This window comes from Dryas octopetala, chromosome 4, assembly GCF_963921425.1.
Source record: "Dryas octopetala chromosome 4, drDryOcto1.1, whole genome shotgun sequence".
Taxonomy (NCBI): domain Eukaryota; kingdom Viridiplantae; phylum Streptophyta; class Magnoliopsida; order Rosales; family Rosaceae; genus Dryas; species Dryas octopetala.
Genome location: NC_141369.1, coordinates 23,656,515 through 23,677,610, shown reverse-complemented (window position 1 = coordinate 23,677,610; position 21,096 = coordinate 23,656,515). Strand labels below are relative to the sequence as shown.

At 37.0% G+C, this 21,096-nt stretch overlaps 5 protein-coding genes across 5 annotated transcripts; all 5 read right to left on the bottom strand.

Moving 5' to 3' along the window:
- Positions 1-633: 633 nt before the first annotated feature.
- LOC147288520 (putative WRKY transcription factor 4) lies at positions 634-4,285 on the bottom strand. Its single transcript, XM_086239597.1, has 4 exons — positions 3,647-4,285; positions 1,933-2,645; positions 1,682-1,840; positions 634-1,216 (listed from the first exon to the last, which is right to left on the bottom strand). Exons 1-4 carry the CDS (start codon positions 4,082-4,084, stop codon positions 931-933), a joined length of 1,596 nt encoding a protein of 531 aa, XP_086095723.1. The 5' UTR covers positions 4,085-4,285; the 3' UTR covers positions 634-930.
- A 2,419-nt stretch (positions 4,286-6,704) lies between these two features.
- LOC147288519 (glutamate NMDA receptor subunit epsilon-1, putative (DUF3598)) lies at positions 6,705-9,402 on the bottom strand. The gene is made up of 7 exons (XM_086241085.1): positions 9,056-9,402; positions 8,651-8,745; positions 8,297-8,414; positions 8,058-8,176; positions 7,610-7,796; positions 7,373-7,516; positions 6,705-7,174 (listed from the first exon to the last, which is right to left on the bottom strand). Exons 1-7 carry the CDS (start codon positions 9,329-9,331, stop codon positions 6,884-6,886), a joined length of 1,230 nt encoding a protein of 409 aa, XP_086097211.1. The 5' UTR covers positions 9,332-9,402; the 3' UTR covers positions 6,705-6,883.
- A 2,837-nt stretch (positions 9,403-12,239) lies between these two features.
- LOC147288518 (early nodulin-like protein 20) lies at positions 12,240-13,739 on the bottom strand. The gene is made up of 2 exons (XM_086241022.1): positions 13,424-13,739; positions 12,240-12,592 (listed from the first exon to the last, which is right to left on the bottom strand). Exons 1-2 carry the CDS (start codon positions 13,593-13,595, stop codon positions 12,240-12,242), a joined length of 525 nt encoding a protein of 174 aa, XP_086097148.1. The 5' UTR covers positions 13,596-13,739.
- Positions 13,740-14,532: 793 nt separating this feature from the next.
- Positions 14,533-16,554, bottom strand: LOC147288517 (early nodulin-like protein 17). The gene is made up of 2 exons (XM_086241886.1): positions 15,925-16,554; positions 14,533-15,197 (listed from the first exon to the last, which is right to left on the bottom strand). The coding sequence occupies exons 1-2, from the start codon at positions 16,115-16,117 to the stop codon at positions 14,857-14,859; spliced, it is 534 nt and encodes a 177-aa protein (XP_086098012.1). The 5' UTR covers positions 16,118-16,554; the 3' UTR covers positions 14,533-14,856.
- A 1,398-nt stretch (positions 16,555-17,952) lies between these two features.
- Positions 17,953-21,072, bottom strand: CM1 (chorismate mutase 1). The gene is made up of 6 exons (XM_086239854.1): positions 20,707-21,072; positions 19,706-19,931; positions 19,534-19,620; positions 18,843-18,986; positions 18,497-18,589; positions 17,953-18,394 (listed from the first exon to the last, which is right to left on the bottom strand). Exons 1-6 carry the CDS (start codon positions 20,886-20,888, stop codon positions 18,164-18,166), a joined length of 963 nt encoding a protein of 320 aa, XP_086095980.1. The 5' UTR covers positions 20,889-21,072; the 3' UTR covers positions 17,953-18,163.
- Between the last annotated feature and the right edge of the window lie 24 nt (positions 21,073-21,096).

Below are 21,096 nucleotides of genomic sequence, written 5' to 3'. Positions count from 1 at the left end.
TTTTATATCTTATTCATTTTGGACCTTTGGATGATTGGATCCACTTACACAGTTACACTGAATAAATAACAAATCAATAAAGTAGACACCTCATCTTCCTAAACCACATCCAGTTGTTTATCATATTTATCTACGTTAGTTCCTGGCCAAAAAAATATATTTATCTATGTTAGACCATGCCATTCATTTAGACTCATTAAATTTTGGACCAAACTACCTTTGGATAAAGTTCAGGTTCAAGGATGTCGGTCAATGTCCCTTGCAAAATAAAAATATCTGAAAGCGTTTCTTTATTCTTTTTATTTTCCAATTATCCAAAAAATGTGTTTGTAATAGATTAGACAATTTATAGCCAAAAATTCAAATCGTCTTTATTGCATCCAAATACATGGTTGTGTGCCATGCAATTGAAACCATACACATAAGTTGTCCATACTCTGCAAGACTGCAACCAGATCATAGAAACTTAGATTTATGAAGCCATAAATCTTCACTGCAATTTTGGCAGTCAACATACAACAAGATCCCAGTATGGCATATCAGTTGTCCTGCCTCCCAACTTTTATGGTTGCTTTATTGCTTTGAGCCAGTCATAAAAGTAAAACAGCCCACATAAGCAGAAATAAACCGAACTAAGAATCAAGGTAAATTTATAAATCAGTTGTATAATATTATATGACACTATTTTCTGCATTCCAATTTACAAATCATTTAGGGCATCATAAAGCAAAACTTATCAACCATCTACATATATATGCAGCAATGCATAGCAAAAAGGATCTCACACCAGCGACAATCGCCACCTACAAAACAAACCTTTCCAGTCCTTTCTTTATTCTCAATATTTATATATCCATTTGGCACCATGTTAGTTGGTTGGACTTGACTGCTGACCTTTAGTTACATAATGGATTTCATCAACAGAGCACTTTACACAGTGATTTGCTCTTCTTTTAGCTGTAGAAGTACTGGTCTCTGGTCGTTGTTTCCAAATTCTCTCCCTATAAGTTGGGGATGCTTCTGGGCCAGCACCACCGTCGGTGGTTTTAACTGTGATGCATTATTATTGGCTGTGTTGTGGCTGCTGTTTCTAGCTGCTGGAACATCATGGTTATGTTTCCCCTCATATGTAGTGATGACAGCTTTGGGGTCAGTAGATGCTCTCTCAACATGCTTACGCACATTGCATCCCGCATAAGTGCATTTGTAATAGCTTCTGTTAATGTATTTGCATCAGAAACCATGCTCACGAAAGGAAAACCACAATCCAAAGTGAAAAGAAAAATATTAGCAGTATAAATTCTGTTAAATGTATGCTAAGGATATGACTCTCTAATATCAGATAGTAATTGTTTCTTAATTTCTAAGTCCACATAAGACCGTGAGTTCATAAAATCCCTAAAACTTCATTTCTAAAGTCCAACTATATTTCATCTTCCGATGGTTCTTCATTTCACCTCCATCAAATAGGATACACCATAAAAGAAAATGCAAAGAATTCTTAGAATATGTTATAGCCTTTTAACTGGGGCCAGATAGGATGCCACCCTAATGCTTAATTTATAGATTCTTAAATATCAACATGTCTTGAACAATTTAGAGAGAACATCCTGATTCCATTTGCATAATGCAATCAGTAAAACTCAAAATAAGAAAATTTATATTTGGAGAAAGTTGCCACCTTGGATGAGGATTCCCTTTGACCACCTTCTGCCCATACTTCCGCCACCTGTAGCCATCATCTAGAAGATCAACTTCACTCCTTGTTTGCACAATGATTTTTGGTTCTGTGACTGTCTTGTGTGACAAAGCTACCTCGGATGCACCAACATCTATGTTCCTGCACTCCCAGACAAGGATATTTTAATATTGAGAAGAAGCAAAGGAGAGCAGTATGTTACGATTATATGCAATGATAGGTTTTGAAAATGCCTTCTCTTTGGATTTGGTTCATCAACATCCCCCTCTTCTCTATTTTCCACGTCACCTAACTCTTCACTGTCACTTGCCCCTGGTAACTGTACGGGAGCAGCTTGAGTAGAATCCTGATCCCTCTCAGAGACTGAGTAGGCAGCTACATTTTCATTAGACCTGTTTGAATCTCCAATCCTTCTTTGTAAACCGCTTTCAGGCTTAGGCTGAGAATGTATATGTCCATTCTGATCACCGCCATCTTTTGCACGTTTATTGGGTTGAGGGGGGTCATGGTTATGTTGCCCTTTGTAGATAATCTCAGTTATTTCACCAACAAGAGAACGCTCAACTTTCTTTTTGACAGGGCAATTCAGATGTGTGCATTTGTAGTAGCTTCGTGGATATTCGCTGCCCTTAACCTGCTTCTGCCCATATTTTCGCCAGTTGTAGCATTCATCTGCAGGTCTACCAGTGGCAACGGATGAAGGTTGGTATTTCCTATCAGAGTGAGAGACCTCTGATGATTGCATTCTAAGGTCAGATGTTGAGGGTACTGTCTGCTGTTGAGAAGCTTCATTGGGTATTAAGGATGGATGATGTGTCTGTGACTCTGTGGGAGCTGCTACTAATGAAGGTTGATATTCAGCTTGCATCTGCATACGAGATTGGGCTAGTGCAGCTTGAGCAGTAACCTGTGCCAAGGCCTGCTGGTGTGATATTCCAAATGGACTCTGCATGGATATGAGGAAAAATACATGAATACCTGATAAATACTAATACAAGTCATCCCCTTTCAGGAATCATATGGCACCATATAGAAAAACAATATGGTATAAGTACCAACACCAACATATGCTTCATATGGTGTGTTGCTTATGCATCAATATGTTGAATGGAGATCACCTCTTTATCATCTTCAACGTTTTCTATGTTTAACCAAATTTGAGGAGCTTTTACAAAAGGTCAAGATGTAATAGGCATTCACAAACACACACAACAAACTAAACAAGTTTTCCCCCTAAATTTCAACATAATATCTTTGAAGTCCCACGCTAACCAAGAGTCCTTTTATGTGAGTTACATCACACAACCATCCTTAATTGGGATTCTAACCACACAACATGACTAAACCAGTTACTGGAGTGGAAGAATAGAAACTATGTTCAACACTCGGGGAAAAGAAGCATTAATTTAAAAGTGGCTATAAATGCCCAACCTTCCTTTCATACAATGTTGTGAATGGCATCACCTAAGGGCCTCATAGTTGAATTTGCCTACTTTCCTTGCTTACAATTTCGTGAAGAAATCCATCATTGTGTATAGGCTATCAGGAAATGACAGCCATTACCATAAAATATCAAAATTGATCTAACATGAATCCTGAAAGTGATACTATCCCATATACTGATGTGGTTAACTTCTTTTGATTGGTCCCATTCGAATCCCAGAAGACCAACTTCATGACCACATCCATCCAAGACCATACTTCCAACATTGACAAACCCACAAACATTAAAAGCAAAAAATCAACAACCACCCGAATCGTATCCTGAGCCCACAAATATGACCCTGTGAGAACAAAAAACATTCCACAACTACAAAAGAAAACACCTTTGCGCCTCTCATGTTCACAAAACCATAAAGCAAGTTACTAAAGAACCTCAGACCAAATAGCAGAAAGCAGAGCAAACCCAGTAGTACTGACTATATTGCATTTGAAAGCTTGAAATACCTGAGGTGAAAAGAAGCCAGGCGAGTTAAGCAACCCAGAGGGGCTCAACCCAGGTGGGACAGTGAACAATGGCGAGCGAGCCACCATCAAATTCATAGGCCTACTCTGCTTAAACCCCGAATTCTTCTCAGCCCCATTTTCAGAATCTCCTTTGGCCGAACTCTCAACTGGGTTCTCGCTAAAAAAGATTGGTCTACTCGACCCCATCCCCATAGGCGAGCCCATGGCTCCAGCAAGGAGCTGAGAGAAGGACCTGTACTCTGAGTCAGGGTATGTGTCCGAGAAGAAGTTGGAGACCAGGGTCATCGGACCCGGGCTCGCCCCAGATCCGCCGGCGAAAAGGGCCTCCGCGGAAGGCCTCGGTGGGAGTGTTATTACTGGCCGCAGTGGCTGCGGTGCTGAAACTGAGACTCTATCAGAGTCTTGGTTCTTGGCCATTGATAATATCAAGCAAAACAAGCACTTTTCTTCTACCTCTGTCTGAAACCCTCTGCTTCTCTCTGTAACTTCTCTGTTTCTCTTTGCTCTTTCTGCAACTGCTTTGCTTTGTTGCTTGGTTTGGCTCTCTTGGAATTCGTTGGGCTTTTGGTGGTTTCGTGCTATCCTGAATTTTCTAGTGGAAAGTCCACGGAGCAGAGAAATGGAAAATGACCATTTGATTGGTTTAATATTTTCATAATTTTAATTTTTGTTTTTTATTGTTGTTATTTGGATTATATTGCATGGTATAGTTAAATCCAAATCCAAATAGTGGCCAAACAAAAAATCCAAATCCAAATGGCAAATTGTGAAATTGAGGCAGACGTGGGGTCCGTGGGGACTCTAATCTTTATTGCCCCCTAAGACCGGCATCTAAAGATCATGACAAGCGCAACACAACAAACAAGCATTAACTCTCATGGTCTATGTAATGGTAAACTACTCGTTACCTTAAGGCTTAAACACTTTTTTCTTCCTTTTATTATTTTATTTTTGCAACCTTAAACACTTCTTTATTGTTTGAGTTAACAAGAGTTGTAACTTGTAATCATCCAATTGTAATTTACAAGGTGTTGGGTGGCTTCTCAACTTTACAACCCCATTTTTCAATTCGCACTATAGTTGATAGTCTAAAATATCGTTAATGTAACAGTTGATGTAATAAATTTGTATATAGTTTAAGGAGTTGGGTGAAGATATATGTTATATTTTATCTAAGAATAAAATAGTCATAAATGACAAAATCGAAAACTCATAAATTATTTATCTAAAAAAGGAATAAAAATGATATTCTCTAATCTCTATAGAACCCATCCAAATGGATAAGGATAGAAAGTAGTCTGTTTAAGAGTAGACCAACGTGTACAAACAGAGACAACATAGTGACACAATTAAATGGTAATAAACTAATAATAATTCATGGAATGTATTTACACCAAGGAGAAGTAGGACCCACCAAAGAAAATCCCTATACGGTGCCGTGTGGTCCTTAACTCCTTACAATCCAAAAATATTCAAATATTTCCCAATTCCCATCTTTTTTTTTTGGTCAATGATATTTCCCATCTTTAATCTTCTAGATTGTATTCTCAAATTAAATGAATTAATTATCCTTCTAAAGTCTAATCCCATCTCAAGCCAATATTTTAATTTTTTAGCTCACCTCCACTTTTTTCTTTTTAATTTTTTATTATATGTGCACCCACGATCATTTAATTTTGGCAACCTAACTATGTAAGCACAACCAACAATAGTTTTGACTTTTGGACATTTAAATCAAAACAGATAAAAAACAAAGAATTGCACGATACGTTTCAGTTTTATAATTTCCTTTTTTAACTTTAACACGTATTATTAACATATTATATATTTTTACATGGAGAGACTTTACTGAGAAACATAAACATATACAGATGCAAACGACATCATTTTTAAATTATTCAATTGGAAGCAAAATGAACTTTGTGGTCCATAGAAAATAGACCTTGTGATTTGTGAACATTTTCGCAACCTTTTCTTTCGTTGTTTGAACTCTGATAATTTTATAGCTGAGAATGGTGCAGAACATGCACCGAGAACATTCTAAGAAGATTTTGACAGCGGCATGCAGCATAATAAAATTGACATTATATATTTGTTAATAAAATCTAGGTGTTTGTACTCAAACTTCTTGACGTATACAAGCACTCCATGTATATGTTTTTGTTATTTTGGTCTGAAGCACTCCATGTATTGAAAGAAGTCAATTACAAAACAGCTGGCTCTTGCTTTGCAATGTTATATTGATTTGATGAACTGACAGTGACGCTGTTTTATTTGTTTATATCTAAGTTGAAATCATTTCTACTATACTTGGCCAAAAAAAAAAAAAAAATCATTTCTACTATACAAATATGTATAGTATAGATCTTTGTACTCTTAAATCTATTTGTATATTAGCTTACACCAACACCATAATATCCAAATATTTAATTACGCTACCAACTCTTGTGCCGGGTTAATACCGAGAGAAGAAAGGTGGGGGTAGTTGCATTTATTTGATTTCCATGGATTTCCATTTTGGTGGTTGGGGGCACATATGACACATAGTCTTTGCTATTTAGTAGCATGGGCCATGATCCCAACCAAGTTGTGCACGTCATTTACAAACTATAGAATACAACTTGCACAAGTGGCAATTTGACAACTTGTATTTTTTTTCTTCAAGAACCTAACTTGTACAAGTTTTGCAAATCAACAATTTCATCCAAAGGCAGCTTCACAAGCTGAGACATTAAATCAAGTATATATATCATATCAAAAACGATTTCATTGCTGTTCTGGTTGCAGAAAATTGAAGCTAGTTTGTGACAGCAAAGTTACTTTTGTCCCCTTTTTTAACAAAATAAATAGCCATATACTATAATTTTCAATGAGGAAATGACATATTGAGTTCATAGGACAACAGCAGTCATTTTGGCTCTATAGAAAAAGAATGGCTATGATTTATATCCCCAAAGGTATCTGCAAGAATGATTTTATTATTCTTTTCTAAAACACTATGTTCTTTTAATGGGAAAAGTTCTATACAAAAATAATATACACCTTCTCTTACAACAATGGAAGTAATGGGACTAATCCCCAACTCTCAAGTCTCAACTAGTCTGAGCAAATACAAATTGGTGCATCAAATGGGTTTCTGCAGAACTGTGCAAAACCATGGATAGAAGAATCCATTTTCCTTTAAAAAATTGTAAACATACAATGACGATGGAGTAATCACATTCTTGTCTCATAGAAGTAAGTCGATGAGACAGCCAAACCTTCAACATCGTAAGTGCGAACCAGTCTCTGTCTCTTTCCAGGGGCCTCAAGCCAACAGAACTCCAAATGGAATGACACAGATTCTGCAACATTCTTTCCTACATCACATGGGCATCCCATGTACATGCCACCGGGCAATAGAGTCATCTGGTAACCTCCATCAAATGTAACCACATTGCCTGACTTAATACCCGTCCAAGGCACATTGGTTGTAACATCACCCGCAGCAGACGTGGAAGTAACACCCTGATATTATTTATAAACATCAAGTATGGAAATGAAAAGAGGAAGAAAAGGAAGAAAAAGACGGATACTTAAGCAAAACAAAAACCAGAAATAATATGTATCCATTCCTTTTTCTTTTTCTTTGATTATCAACATTCTTATCAGTTATCTATGAAGCAATTCAATTGAACATTTCCTGTTGCCTCGGGTTAAAGATACCTGAATCAGTTGGCCTTTATCATCCATTTCAAGTGACGCTACTGTATCAGCTTCGGCCATTGTTGATCCATAAACACCACTCCGCTTTGTTATGGAATGACCTTTCCACTTACCAAGAAATGGAACAATCCTGTCTGTGTTTTCCTGAAACCAATAAAAGAAATATAATGCAACATGATACACTCAAGAAGTAAAAAAGATAAAATTCCTCACTATTAGCTTTCTTGTAAAATTTACCGTATTACTGTCGAGGGAAGGAGGAAGAGGCACACCATCACCTCTTGCCTCAAGGAAGATGATATGCATTTCGATAATGCCTTTTGGATCCATGATATGGAATGCTCTTGCTCGCATATCTTTCTCTAGTGAATACAGACAATTTTCACATACAATAGAAGGCCGACGGGAAGGAAGCTTTAGGTTTCTACACAATGAAGAAAAATTGAAGATAACAAGTAGATTCAGGGTTAGTGAAACAGTTTTAGCCAGAAAAGTGATGGAACTCCACTTATAATCACGAAAGAAAAGAAACAAGAACATCTGTCAAATTAAGAAGAAAAAAAAGAAAATGTTCACCAAATGCAGCTTTAATTCTACACACTAAAGTACAAGAACCATATACACTAATTACTATAGTTTTATCATTCAATCATGAAGTGCATCTTTTGAGGGAGGAACCACTCACTTTGGTGATTCTTCACCAGTGTCATCTTCCCCAAGAACTCCTTGTCTTAAGACAGTTTCTAACATGCCAGCCGTCTGGTACCTTAGAGCAAATGCTCTCTCATTGGGGAAGAAGCCAATCTGCAGACTAATCACAATGGATATTCAACAGAAAACAATTGATCACAAAAATTAAGCTATGAGCTATTTCTTCATGGGAAGTAACCTACAAGTGATCTCCAAATGCTTGAAAAACCTCACCTGTTGATATTTGTCCACAGTGAACATGTTGGTTTCCTTAATTTTGTATTCTGCCCATTCCACCTCATCATCATATCCAGAAACTGAAGTGCTTAATGGGGCTTGTTTAATATATAATCTACAAAGCACGAAACATCAAACCATTAGAATGACAAAGAAAAACTATGTGTTAGATCCAATAATCAATAATATTGGTGAAAATTGATCGCAGCTTGAAAACAATTAAACAATAAGAAATTGTCCCATAATGAACTAAAGTTCATTAATATTAAACCAATTTTTTTTTTTTTTTCTAATTTTAAACTTTTCCCTTTATCTTTTAGACTTATTGTAATAAGTGGAGCTGAAGCTTACGTTTGAATGAGACTGATGAGTTCATCTTCCCCGTAAGAGCTAACTGCAAGCTTCGTATTCACTTTATGCAACAGATTCCCGACAGCATCAAATTGCTAAAAATCACTCAAACTAATAAATAATCTCAAATAATCGATCACCAGAACCTCGCTGATTTCTACTAGATGAATATAATTTTTCTGTTTGATTGCCTAGAAAATGTAGGAGAAACGAGAAAAAGAGAATAAAAAACCAATAAAGACACACCCAATTTGCCCAACAGAGCTTATTACATGCATTTTGCTCAAGTTGAATAATTTGCAGTTTTGACAAACACAACATAAAGCAAAAGGCCCAGAATTTATATTAGTTTCTTGCGTTTTCTTAGTTATCAATAGTTTTGCAGCGTATGCTAAATATACTTACAAGGAAGGAACCATTCCACTTTCCCAAGTTGAGGTTAACGAAGCTGTGAAGATTATCAATGCTCATGGCTTCCTCGTTGGGTTTGTGAGCTTCTTCTTGGACTATGGAGGACGACGATGAGTTCGTAGCCCGAATTCTGGGTCTCCCAAGTGTGAAAATGGAGCGCGAAAACGGGTTTGGGGTATAATGCTTTGTGGGAAAGAGTTCAATTTTGTTGAGGTATGGTGGTTTGGATATGAGAGGGAGTGAAAGAGAATAGCAGTATATGGAAGCCATGAAAACAGAGAAAGGAGGGGTTCTGAGAAGTGTCAAAAGCTCAGAGCAGTGTGGACTGTGGAAGCTGCTTTGTTTCATCTTATCTCAAATGGGTTCTTATGATATTTTTAATCGGCCAACTTCAAAGGCCCAATTCAAGCCAGGCTTAAGTTTACGGGTCTTGCCCACCCATTTTATTCCAAGAAGGGGAAAAATGTAAAATGCTGCTCATGTTGAAAATTGGATAAATTTTGTTGCTTGTTAGCCAAAAAAGAAAAAAAATGGTGCAAATGTTGCTAGCAAAAGTTTTTATATTTACAAAGTTTGAGTGAGTTTCCTAACAACTGATGGATTAACAAGCTGAACAAGATAGTAACATATAGTTAGAAAGTATTTTCTTTTCATTACATGAAATCACTAATCTACTGAAATAAAAATCAACAAATTACATTGACTTTACAGAGACTTGTTAGGGAAGTGGAAATCAAACTTAACATCCACAGGACCAGATGTTTTCCCAGTATCCTTGTACTGAATGGTTGCTGTGGTCCCAACATCATCCTCCTCGTCTTGATATTCAGGCTTCACATTGAGAGAAATCCTTCTGTTTCTTGGCTTACAGGTTCAGGAAAGAGTTCACTGTTTTCTACAATCCCAAATGATTGGTTATAATGGCACTTAGACTTATATGAACTACTAAATCCTCCACCATGAAAATCCTTAAATGTTACCTGCATGAGAGAGAGACAGAGAACCCAGAAAACCATGAGTCCTAAAATAGTTTCATTTTCCAATAATCAAAACCTTACCATTGAAGAACCTAGGGGAACATTGGGTATTAGAGAGGATTATGGATCAATCTCAAACAATAAAATTCAGTATAAAAAAACAAAATCACATTATTTGATGTACTAATTTGGTTAAAAGCATAGCTCCTCACCAAACCTCTGGTTCAAATATTCTTCAAAAGAAATGTGAAAATCTAGTCAAATCCAAGTTTCTAGAATCTATCTACTTGACAGAGAGAAGGGTAATGTAATTCCAAATCAAAAGGTAAAATTTTCACATCTTATAAGATGAAAGCTTTCAAAAATTTGTCCCAGATTACTATAATTACAACTCTCAACCATTCACCTTCTTAATAAATCCCTAATTTCATATAGCAATACCAAATTTTGCAGAAAACCCTAAACCCCAAACAAAGCTTCATTGTGGTAGTAGATCTCCTCGTCCCAATGCTCCTGGTTAATCGACAGCACCCTAAATTCTACTGCGCACCAGCATTCTTCTCAGGTTCCATCTCTCAAAAAGGAACCGTGTTCTTCCCATTTACCAAAAAGGAACAGTGTTTTACCCAAAAAAAACGACGAGCGAATGTGAGAGATGGAACCTGAGAAGAATGCTAGTGCGCAGGAGAATTTAGGGCCCTCCCGGTTAAACCAGCAGCATTGGGACGACGAGATCTACTACCACAATGAAGCTTTGTTTGCGAAGCTGAAGGCGGAGGCGGAGGCGCGGAATGAAACTTGGGAAAAACACTGTTCCTTTTTGGTAAATGGGAAGAACACTATTCGTTGCACAAGTTTCCTGTGCTTACTTATTAAGGGGAGGCTATGCAGACCACTCAAAAATGCTAAATTGACCACCCTCTTTATTTATTTTACAAATATTCCTAATATACCCTTGCCCTCCCACCCACCCATCCACCCGACCAGTCATTCTCTCTCTCTTCGGTGTGCCGCCGTCCGGCGATCAGTGGCGACGAGACCACCACCAGTCAACTTGCCTGCCTCTCCTCTCTCTCACCATGATAGCCTTCAAACTAGGAAAGCCTAGAAAACTTGAACCCAGGCGATGACCCGATTGGCCCCTTCGCTAGCGATCTTTCTTTTCCAGCAGAGTTGAGACGTCGGACCACTTGGGTTTTGTTTCCCAGGTCACGGGGAGTCCAACCCTGGTCTTCCCTTGCTCATCCGACCACCGTGCGCGGCTAATCAACGTCGTGAAGCTCCGCGGCTTTCATCACCGATTTCGACAGATTCCGGCGACGAATTGGGTCGATCCATGTATGGTTTTCGATCTTCTCGTTGTGTTCTTGCTGTTGGTTAGATTGGTTTGAACCATATATGGAGAGGGGTGGTGGTGGCAGTTGGTCGGAATTAGCCGCAATAGGAAAAAATGGGGAAACAAATCTTAAGGTGGTCAACTCAGTATTTTAGGGTGGTCGATCTGAATAGCCTCCCTCTACTTATTATTGTCAAATTACAAGAAGCAACTCACCATCGGTTATGGATTGGGCCTTGAGGCCCATTTTGTGATACATGCCGACATAGAAAAGGGATATTTTTTCATGGGAAATTCTAAAAGGACCACAATATTTACTTTTAAAACGCCACAAATTTTTTATTGTCAATTATATCTATGTTTGTCCCTAATCATACAAAAATTAAAAAGTTTTAAACCAAACCCAGACAACCCACCCGACGCCACCCTCCCTCATCCACCATCAACTCACTTACTACTGGCTTACAACATGGAATTATATATAACAGTTTTGAAATTTTAGAAAGTGTATATGTAATTTTTGAAACTCCATAGGATGTATGTGAAAAAAACGATAAACCTCGAGAGTGTAAATGTAAATAACTCAGATTTTATATATGTTTTGGCTTTTAAACTTTTATGTTTTCAATAGGGGTTACTCATTTCTTTGGAATTTTTAGACAGATTACATGCAATAATCATTAGAAATCTTTCTTGCTCCTTAATTTGCTGCGTTACATAGCTAGCTATTAAGCCATACATAGAAATAGTTGTTGCGCAAAACCAAAAGAAGTAAATGAGATAATGTTTAAATTATCAGCCTATACACAATTCCAAATCAGGCAACATCTATTTAATTGAACTAAAGCCAAACTATTGAATTCTTTTATATGGTGAATATAGAGAGATTAATGTGAGACATGAAAGCTAGGGAAAGCGCAATGGAGAGAATCAATATTTGGGCGCAAGAAGTTGATAATAGTGGAGAAGCAATACTCATAGCGGTGGGAGCGAGTGCCGGAGCTGCCGGTGGGAGTTGTTGGACAAGCAGAGCAAGTTTCATTCCTTGGAAGCAGTAGCCTCCACTAGAGAGGAAGTAATAGGGTCTTGCCTCTTTGAGTTGATACACATCTCGCCCTCCACGGGTTATGTTCTTTATGAAGCCTTGCTCATTGCAGTACTCGAAATTGGTCTTGTTCACCTCCAGAACATTGTAATACCGCTTGTCAAATACGAATACTTGCCATTTCCAAACCACCACAACAACAATCATCATGTAAACTCAGTCAGTCCTTATTATACAGCTACCTAATTATGTTTCAATATATTAAAGACTACATTTGTGCATCCTCTGCCTTTTTACTTTGGAATGTTATTTTTTCTTACTTTTGATCATGAGCTCCTTTATTCGTCTCAATTAATGTGTTCTTCACTTTTGTATGCAACCCAACTGATGTGAGAAAATTTTTAGTGGACCCGGCCCACATCAGTTTACTTGGCAAGTTGGCCAACAAAAAGGCCAGGAAATTAACTAAATTTGGGCCTACTATAAATTTGAACCTCCTCACCCACATCATTGATACCATAATTAATGGTAATTCTACCTTTCTTAACAATTTAACAACATTTCTTATACGTCTCTAATGGTAATGTCATATCTATTATTAGAGAAATATTCTAAAACTAATTGGTAAAAAATGATATCACAATTTTCTACTTGTTATAAATAAATTCATGCAGAGATTCCAAATTCATAAATGAGACTTTGAATGAATTCATATATGAACAAATAAAACATAATTTGGAATCTCAAAATTGGAATAATAGTTTGTGTCTTTAATACCACTGTAGATGAGTCAAAAGCTAGTGAGCAAAACAACAATTATTCGTGTTTTTCAAGACGAATCCGAATATCAGTTAATTAATTATAAAAGTAGGTGAGATACTGGATTGAGATTATGATAGGTTGAATACACTCTAATGTATATATAAATGTGTGTGAGAGAGAGAGAGAGAGAGAGAGAGAGAGAGAGAGAGAGAGAGAGAGAGGTGGGTGTTATATATACGTACTGAGCCATTCGCCGACGTAGAAGTGTTGGTTGGCTGACCATATAGTGTAATTGACGTTCTGATTCCATCCTTGTACGCCTCCCACCTTATGCAGCTTCCCGGCTGCGCACGTTAGCATCCACCCCACCGTGATCATCACCACCATCACCATCATGCCACGTCGTCCCACCATTTCTGTAGATCTCTCACTCACTCACAACTACTCGATCTCTAGAATTCTTTCTCTATTCTATTCTAGCAGCCTAGCTAGGTGCTGGAATGGCAATGGTATAGTGGTAAATTGGTGGTGGCTATGGTGCTATTTGTAACCGAGGGATCAACCTCGAGACCAACGTGACATTAGTCAGTCAAAATGATGGCTAGCTATAAGCTCAGGTTACAAAGCGTCGTGCCTCGCGTTTTGTACAGGCGAGAGGGCTTTTTGGTCTTATCGGATACGTACGTGGCAGAACCCCATTGGACACGTGTTCTGGTCGTAGTTCCAAGTACAACTTTGGTGGGTCCAACTCCTATCCTATGACGCATGAAGAATGTTTCAGAGCAGTTACGCTTCGATTCACCACTGACTCAGTTAAACTGGTTCAAAGCAGAACAAGGCTTAGAAGTTAGAGCTAGTAAAAGCAAGCCACGTGCTGCCAGCCTGCCACTGACACTGTGAAAATAGATTCGTAATATTTGATTTTTCAACAGTAAAAGCAATAAAAATAAAAAGCAGAATAATAACACGGCCTCTTTCGTACCCTCAGACAAAAAAGAAAAAATAATAAAGAACAAAAGCAAATTGATCCTGAACGCAAAACACAAAGCGAATCAAACTGAAATTAGAAGGGGCATGCACGCTCCACGTGAACCTGATCAATACACCCAACTGTAAAAGGCCTAATTACATGTCTACTGGGAAATTTTGGTCCAGTAAAAGGCCCATTTCATCCATTTAAGGCCCAAGATAATAAGAGATGATGAAGTGAGAGATCGCTGGATTGAATTATACGTCGTTTCCTAAATCAGTGGCCCAATTCTCTCACAACCAAAGTAACTTAAGTACTGAACCACGTGCTTAAGGACCAACAAACAAATAAATTACATTAATTTGATTTCAAAATCTCACTATAGTATTAGCTTCCACAATTAACGCAAGTGAATACTCCAACAAATAATAGTAGTAAAAGATCAACTACCTTAATCAAAACATTGTCCAATTTCAGATAAACTACTCTACCAATATGAAATCAAAACAAACAAACACCAATAATAAATCACAAACCCCAAACCCCAAAAACCAAAACATAAATTTAAAGTAAATTAATGTGGAAGAAAGCTTAGCTCAACTTCCTTCACAAATTAATGGCTTGGCTAGAAGAAATGTTAAATGTGATTTGGACACCCTCACTGTTTAGTGAGATTTTGATATCCCCATCATCGATGCTAGCTAGCTACCAGAACCGAACCAATGCATCCCAAACTGCACCAATGGCGAAAATGGCGGGTAAAAGAAATTGGGCTCTGTAAGCAGGTGTTGGGGCACTGCCCTTGCTCGTCAGTGGGGAAGCTTTGGGAGGTGGAGGCAGGTTTTCGACTTGGATAGCCAACTTCATGCCTCCATAGCAGTACCCCTTGCCACTTATGAAGTAGTAGTGCCTGGTCACATTGAGTGGAACCACATCTCTTCCAGCTCCTGTAGTATAGTTGTGAAGGAAATGATCAGCATTGCAGGTCTCATAGTCTGTCTTATTCACCTCTAGCACGTTCATCTGGTTCCTATCATAAACAAAATCTGAGCGAAACAATAGAATCACCAATTGGTCAGAACATAGATGGTATTTTTAGTACCCAAGTAAATTAATCTTTTTTATTTATTTAAAATTCAACAGTCCAAGATTCCAATTATTTTTGTACAATATACTACCCATAAGATACAAAAGTACATTGCTGTATAAGCAATGGCAGAAGTTGCAGATCTGAATCAATCAGGATAATGCAAGTATAAATACTTGAAAGAGACCTTGTATTGTATAGTAAGGATTTGAGGATAATAGCAAAACTCAATAAAAGAAACCTTCTTGCATTCTCATGTATTAGATACCCAAAATTCCATTTTTGTTCTTCCTTTTCCTGCTTCTTTACAGTGGGCAAACTGAGTTTTAATATAAGCGTCACAAATCAAGAGACAAGATTCAGAAAACTCTATCCAAGCTTTCTGTCACAAAATTATTCAAGCTTCATAGTCAAAAGAAAGTCCCTTTCCTCAAAAGAATAAAAATTCATAAGCACAACCCATTTGGGCCATTTCAGATCTAACTCACTCAGGTGCAACATCGAGCAAAAATGAGCTGAAAATGAAAACTTTGAGCTATGAATGACCAAGAAAGAAAAGAGAACAGTAACAGAAAAAGGAAGAACTTGGTGTGCAGAGTGGATCTGAGCTAAAAACCTTGCAGATAGAAAGAAAGAGTAAGAGAAAGACAGAGACAAAGAGAGAGGGAGGAGGGAGCTCAGCTTACAGAGCCAGTCTCCATTGTAGAAGTGCTTGTCTTGAGCCCAAATAGTGTAGTTAACATTGGAGGTCCACCCCATGTTCGCTCCCACTATCCATCGAGTAGCTGAAACTTCCGGAACCGTCACCAGCACCAAACACACAAGCACCACAAGCACGATAGCTGAACCAGACCCAACCCCTCTTCTCAGTCCCTCCATTGCTCTCTCTCTCCGAGTCTCTCTCTCACACACAGTAAGAAAGCCCTGGAACACTCTGTCTAAGAAAGCCCTCTGCTTTGTTGTTTGTTTATGTGCTTATTAATTATTATAAAGAAGCGGTTCACTTTCCAGATCTACAAGACTACAACTGCCATCGATCGGCTACTTACCCTCACAATCTACAATATTATATTGCTAATTTTGAACTATTATATGTTATTAAATTTAACAAAGAATAAAAAAATGTTAAAACTGTGCGTGTCCTATACTCCTATCTAGCTAAAATGTCATGCATTAATAAGCTCAACAAGGGTCACTGCCAGACTGTGTTTATAGGATTACAGTACGTTACGTACGTATTCAAACCAGGTCAATTGGACAAACTTCAACATCTTGCAAGTAATATCCCAAATAAAAAAGTGAAACCGTGTCCCAAATACATAATGTTCAGTGTTCACATAGTTTTGTTAATTATGGAATCAAAGCTTACTTGTGGGTTTTGTAGTCTTGTTTGCAAAATTCTCAAGAAACCGAGCAACAAATTTGAACCAATCCTGCAAGACATAAAGCCCCAGATGTTGCATGAAACCATTTATTCTACTTTTTTTTTTTTTTTTCTTGTGGGCTTCTGCTCATAAATTGAGGTTAGGTTTGATTGGGTCCATTCAGAAAGTACCCTTTTAAAATGGGATATGGGTGGGAGGGAAAAAAAGGCCAAAATCATAGTGTTTTCCCATGTTTGAATGATTGTGATTAGGGGTGTGATTTGGATTGGAAAATCCAAATCCGACCGATTCCAATCCGAAATTTTCTAATTTTAGAACATCCGAATCAAATCCAAAATCCAAAAATGCTGAATTCTGAAATTCTGAAAAAAATTGGATTGGAATTGGAATGTATCTGTAAATTCCGATCCGAAATTTTCCAAAGGCATTCTGATTCGATATTTTCGAAATTATGCCAATTTATTATGTATTTATATTAATATTATATCATTTATTCATTTTTTTACTATATGTTTCATTAATTTGTTATTTGTTTGAAACATACACATACATATATATTAAAAACAAATAACTATACTATTAATATAAACATATGTATATTATAAATATATGTGTATCATAATAACATAAATGCTCACAAAAACACCCACATTTTTTGTACATGTAATTACAAATTTTTTTTTTTTTACTAATAACAAAAAGTAACGTGAAGATTCCAATTTTTTATCTAAAAATTTTGAATTTTTATCCGAAAGTTCCGAAAATGTGATATTCCGACAAAAATCGAAAATTCCAAATTAGAATGAGATGTTGAAATTTCGATTTTTTGGAATAGAAATTTCATTCCGAAATTTTTTGAATTGGAATTAGAACACCATATTTCCGATTCGATCCGTCCGAAACACACCCTTAATTGTGATTGTGGCATCTTCATAATGACGTGTTAGCATAGAGCATATTATTTTTTTTTTCCAAAAAGTTAGCCCTAAAAATAAAATATACTTGTCCAATGTAAAATTTTTTTTTTGAAAATAACAATTTTATGCACAATCATCATATAAAAATAAAAAATAGTTATGATAGTTGTCACCCTTTTGGCCTTTTTAGATAAAGCAGCGGACCCAAGTCCAATCAAGCTCAGCTCGGCCCAGCTTGTTTAGCTTTTCAGAGCCATTAATGCGACCACACCAAAATCTGATTGGAGGACCTATGGCTAAAAACACATTCAATACTTTTTCATGTTGAGGTGGGCTGAAGTGAAGCTTGGTGTCTCTAAGCCTACTTCAAAGATCTAAAAATCAACAGAGAAAAGTAATGAAGGATGTCTGATGCATGCAATGAGATGCTTGTTGCAAAACTTATATAGACTGAAACGGCCTGTGCTTATTATAATCATACAATAATATGTCTTGTACCCCTCTTAGCATCCACATAAATTAGCAAATTACAAATAGCAGCATCAATATGGGGTATCTTTAAAAAAAAAAAAAAACCCACAATTTCTGTACCCAATAGAACTAGATATTGAAGACTTGCTCTCTCAATCCAACCTTCTTAATAAGTATTCAACTTGAACTTCCTTTGTCATTGGCATGATCCAATCTGCATACAGATCTGCAACCAAGGTTGGTTTTATCTTATAAACTGGGTCAGCTTCCTCTTTGTTCACTGTCACCTCTTGCCCATAAGTTTTGGCCTTCATTTCTACCCTCCTCTGGATTGCCTCCTCAATCGTTGGATATGTCAACAATGCCATCAGCTTGTCCCTGTTCTGAAAAATCAAACACCACCACCCCAAGAAAAAAACCCAACTGTTATGAACCAAAAGCTAAGACAGAAGCACAACAAGAATGCATACAAGAGCATGATGTACCTGTTCTTTTATGGCAGCTTCATAGGACTTTGGAGAGGATCGAAACTTACACTCTGCTACAAATTTACCATAATGTATTCTCTTTGACAGAACCTGACATCATAGGGACCAGGCCAGCATTTAGCAATGCTCTTAAAAAAACTTCCAATTAATTACAGATATATTAATATGCAGCAGCAGTGACTTGTTACTTAGAGAGAGAGGCAACTATGGTCAAGAGCAAAATTCACATGAAAGGTTGTACCTAATTTGCTCTTACCTTATATAAAAAGGTTATTGCCTATTTTGTCGGTGAAATTGAACTAGAAATGTGTTGAAATAAGGACAGATTAGTTAAAATGAATACCTGCAAGCACATTGTGTCACAAACAGCAGTTGATCCACAATTACCGTCATCTCCTTCCTTAACCAGTCTTGGAATAATATCTCTGAAGTACAAGTCCCAAACTTTGCTATTTATATTGATTGAATTGGCAATGGGGTGTAGTACCTGTTTGCAAGTCAGACACATATATATCCCAAATGGAAGTGGTTACCACCCAAAACAAAAAACAATACAACAATTGTTAGTAAAGAGGAGACATGCACCCAGAGAGAGAGTGGGGATAAAAAGAAAGCTCTCGTACTCGCAAGGCTGGATCCTTGGTAGTAAGTTTCCAGTTAAAAATGGCCATCAAGAAATTTTTCTTTCCATTGTTTCACATCAGTGCTAGATTTTTAAATTTGGCTGTGGAATCAAATTATTCTGAATTAACTAGGAAGCTGTATAGATTTTGTGTTACAAGTTGATACACATGATTGACTGCCATGTTAAATTGATCTAAGAATGTTATAGGACAAGTTATCTTTGAAATCATGTCAGGTATTTTTTTGAGTATGTTATACCATGAAAAGACTTAACCTTTATGAGTTACAAACCATGTTGAACACAATCTTCCCAATCATAATCAGCCACATCCAAGTAAGTTATTTGAAAGTACTAATTCAAGTGTTTCTCATAGGCTACATTTCTTGTTCCTAATGCATTTTTATTTTACCTGAGGGTATTGCATTGGCGGCAACATAGGTTCAGGAAGGTCATCTGGGAAAAAGGGATGCTCATCAGGACTGCTGTATCTACCCACCTAATTGCAATGCAAAGTCAATAAGAAAACCAGCAATAATCCTTTCTTCAATTATTCTTATCGTTTATATTAAGGTTTAACATACCTGAGCATGAAGTTTTTCTGTTTCTTGAACGATATATTCTACCAAGGAGCCTTGGAACCCATCCATAGAGAAAGCAATGGGGTCATATGTAGCCAAATTATGACAATATTGAGCTCTCTCTAAAAGGCTAAATATTATGCTATCCTCCTGGCGAATTAAAGTGTGTCTTATACCTTCTAGGGTCAAATTTTCAGTTTCATCCACCCTTTTCTTCGTAGCCAATGATCTACAAATATAGAAAGCCTAATGTTAGAGTTTGGCCATAGTAAATTGAAGGCAAGATTCTCCAAATCCGTCAAATAATCAATAATATGCATTTCTTAGGAGCATATTTTTTTCTGCAAATGCATCTATAAACACATACAGCCAGACATTCCAGAAACGGCAACAATTTGAGCTACGGTAATAATTTGAAAAAATAATTACTTGATCCGCTAGAAAAGTTTATGCAAATAAACAAATTGATTTCCTTTCTTCAGTTATTCCTTTCCCAAATTTACACCTTTAGGACTACGTGAGATTTCTCATTGTTAGGTCGAACAAGAATTGATCAAGTATTTGAGTAAACATTACAAAATATATTTAAAAAAAAATTAAAGTGAAAAGAGAAGCTAAGATGTCATTCCCCAAGTAGAACCGCTCAGACTTCATAACATTTATGAATTATTATTAAGGCCTAGACTTACAGTCATACACTGGAAAATATCATGTTGTGCATGTCATTTGAGAATCTATTAAATTATTAGAGACTTTAATCAATGCAGTTTATATGGATTTGAGTACAGGGCAATTGGCATTAGTGCATAAATATCATGTGTACAGAAAAATAAAACATACCCACTTCCAGAAGCAGATTAACAATACAAAAACATAAGAGTTTAAGAGCATAAAACATAGAGAAATCTCTTGAAAACATAATAATCCACAGATCCATAAAGGGCCCAACAAGCCAAATTTAAAAACCAATAAAATTTTAGAGAAAAGGGTTGCTATATTTGTACCCAATGGAAGTTGCAGCAGCCTGAAGAGATAAATTTCCTCTCTTTGGTGACCCTGAATTGAGCCATGTGAAGCTGTTACTTTGCATTGTTTTCAAGGGCAAGATGTAATTGACCCTTGAATTAGAAGCATGGGGGGCTGCAAGGATGGCAGAAGAGGAGGCCCTTAACAGCTTAGCCTCCATTGAGAACAGAAAGATAGAGCGCCACAAAAATTAAAGAGAGATGGTTCTTAATCTTTAAGAACAAAGGAAGCAAAACCCAAGAAAGAGAAAAAAGAATGAAGGTATTGGGACTTTGGTGGTGGGTTTTTTTTTTTGACCACTGACTTTGGTGGTGGGTTTGGGGGTAGGTATTGGGGTTGATTTTAGTGGGTAGGTGTACGTTGGAGTC

Excerpts from the sequence above, each read along its gene's own strand:
- LOC147288520 (XM_086239597.1), bottom strand. The coding sequence starts at position 4,084 with ATGGCCAAGAACCAAGACTCTGATAGAGTCTCAGTTTCAGCACCGCAG. Across the intron at positions 1,841-1,932 it reads GAACCAAATCCAAAGAGAAG|GAACATAGATGTTGGTGCAT; the intron begins GCATTTTCAAAA and ends CTGGGAGTGCAG. Across the intron at positions 1,217-1,681 it reads AAAGGGAATCCTCATCCAAG|AAGCTATTACAAATGCACTT; the intron begins GTGGCAACTTTC and ends ATACATTAACAG.
- LOC147288519 (XM_086241085.1), bottom strand. The coding sequence starts at position 9,331 with ATGGCTTCCATATACTGCTATTCTCTTTCACTCCCTCTCATATCCAAA. Across the intron at positions 7,797-8,057 it reads ACTGGTGAAGAATCACCAAA|AAACCTAAAGCTTCCTTCCC; the intron begins GTGAGTGGTTCC and ends TTCATTGTGTAG. Across the intron at positions 7,175-7,372 it reads ATAAAGGCCAACTGATTCAG|GGTGTTACTTCCACGTCTGC; the intron begins GTATCTTTAACC and ends AAATAATATCAG.
- LOC147288518 (XM_086241022.1), bottom strand. The coding sequence starts at position 13,595 with ATGGTGGGACGACGTGGCATGATGGTGATGGTGGTGATGATCACGGTG. Across the intron at positions 12,593-13,423 it reads CTACGTCGGCGAATGGCTCA|TATTCGTATTTGACAAGCGG; the intron begins GTACGTATATAT and ends GGAAATGGCAAG.
- LOC147288517 (XM_086241886.1), bottom strand. The coding sequence starts at position 16,117 with ATGGAGGGACTGAGAAGAGGGGTTGGGTCTGGTTCAGCTATCGTGCTT. Across the intron at positions 15,198-15,924 it reads CTACAATGGAGACTGGCTCT|ATTTTGTTTATGATAGGAAC; the intron begins GTAAGCTGAGCT and ends TGTTTCGCTCAG.
- CM1 (XM_086239854.1), bottom strand. The coding sequence starts at position 20,888 with ATGGAGGCTAAGCTGTTAAGGGCCTCCTCTTCTGCCATCCTTGCAGCC. Across the intron at positions 18,987-19,533 it reads CGCCAATGCAATACCCTCAG|GTACTACACCCCATTGCCAA; the intron begins GTAAAATAAAAA and ends ACTTGCAAACAG. Across the intron at positions 18,395-18,496 it reads AAGCTGCCATAAAAGAACAG|AACAGGGACAAGCTGATGGC; the intron begins GTACATCATGCT and ends TTGATTTTTCAG.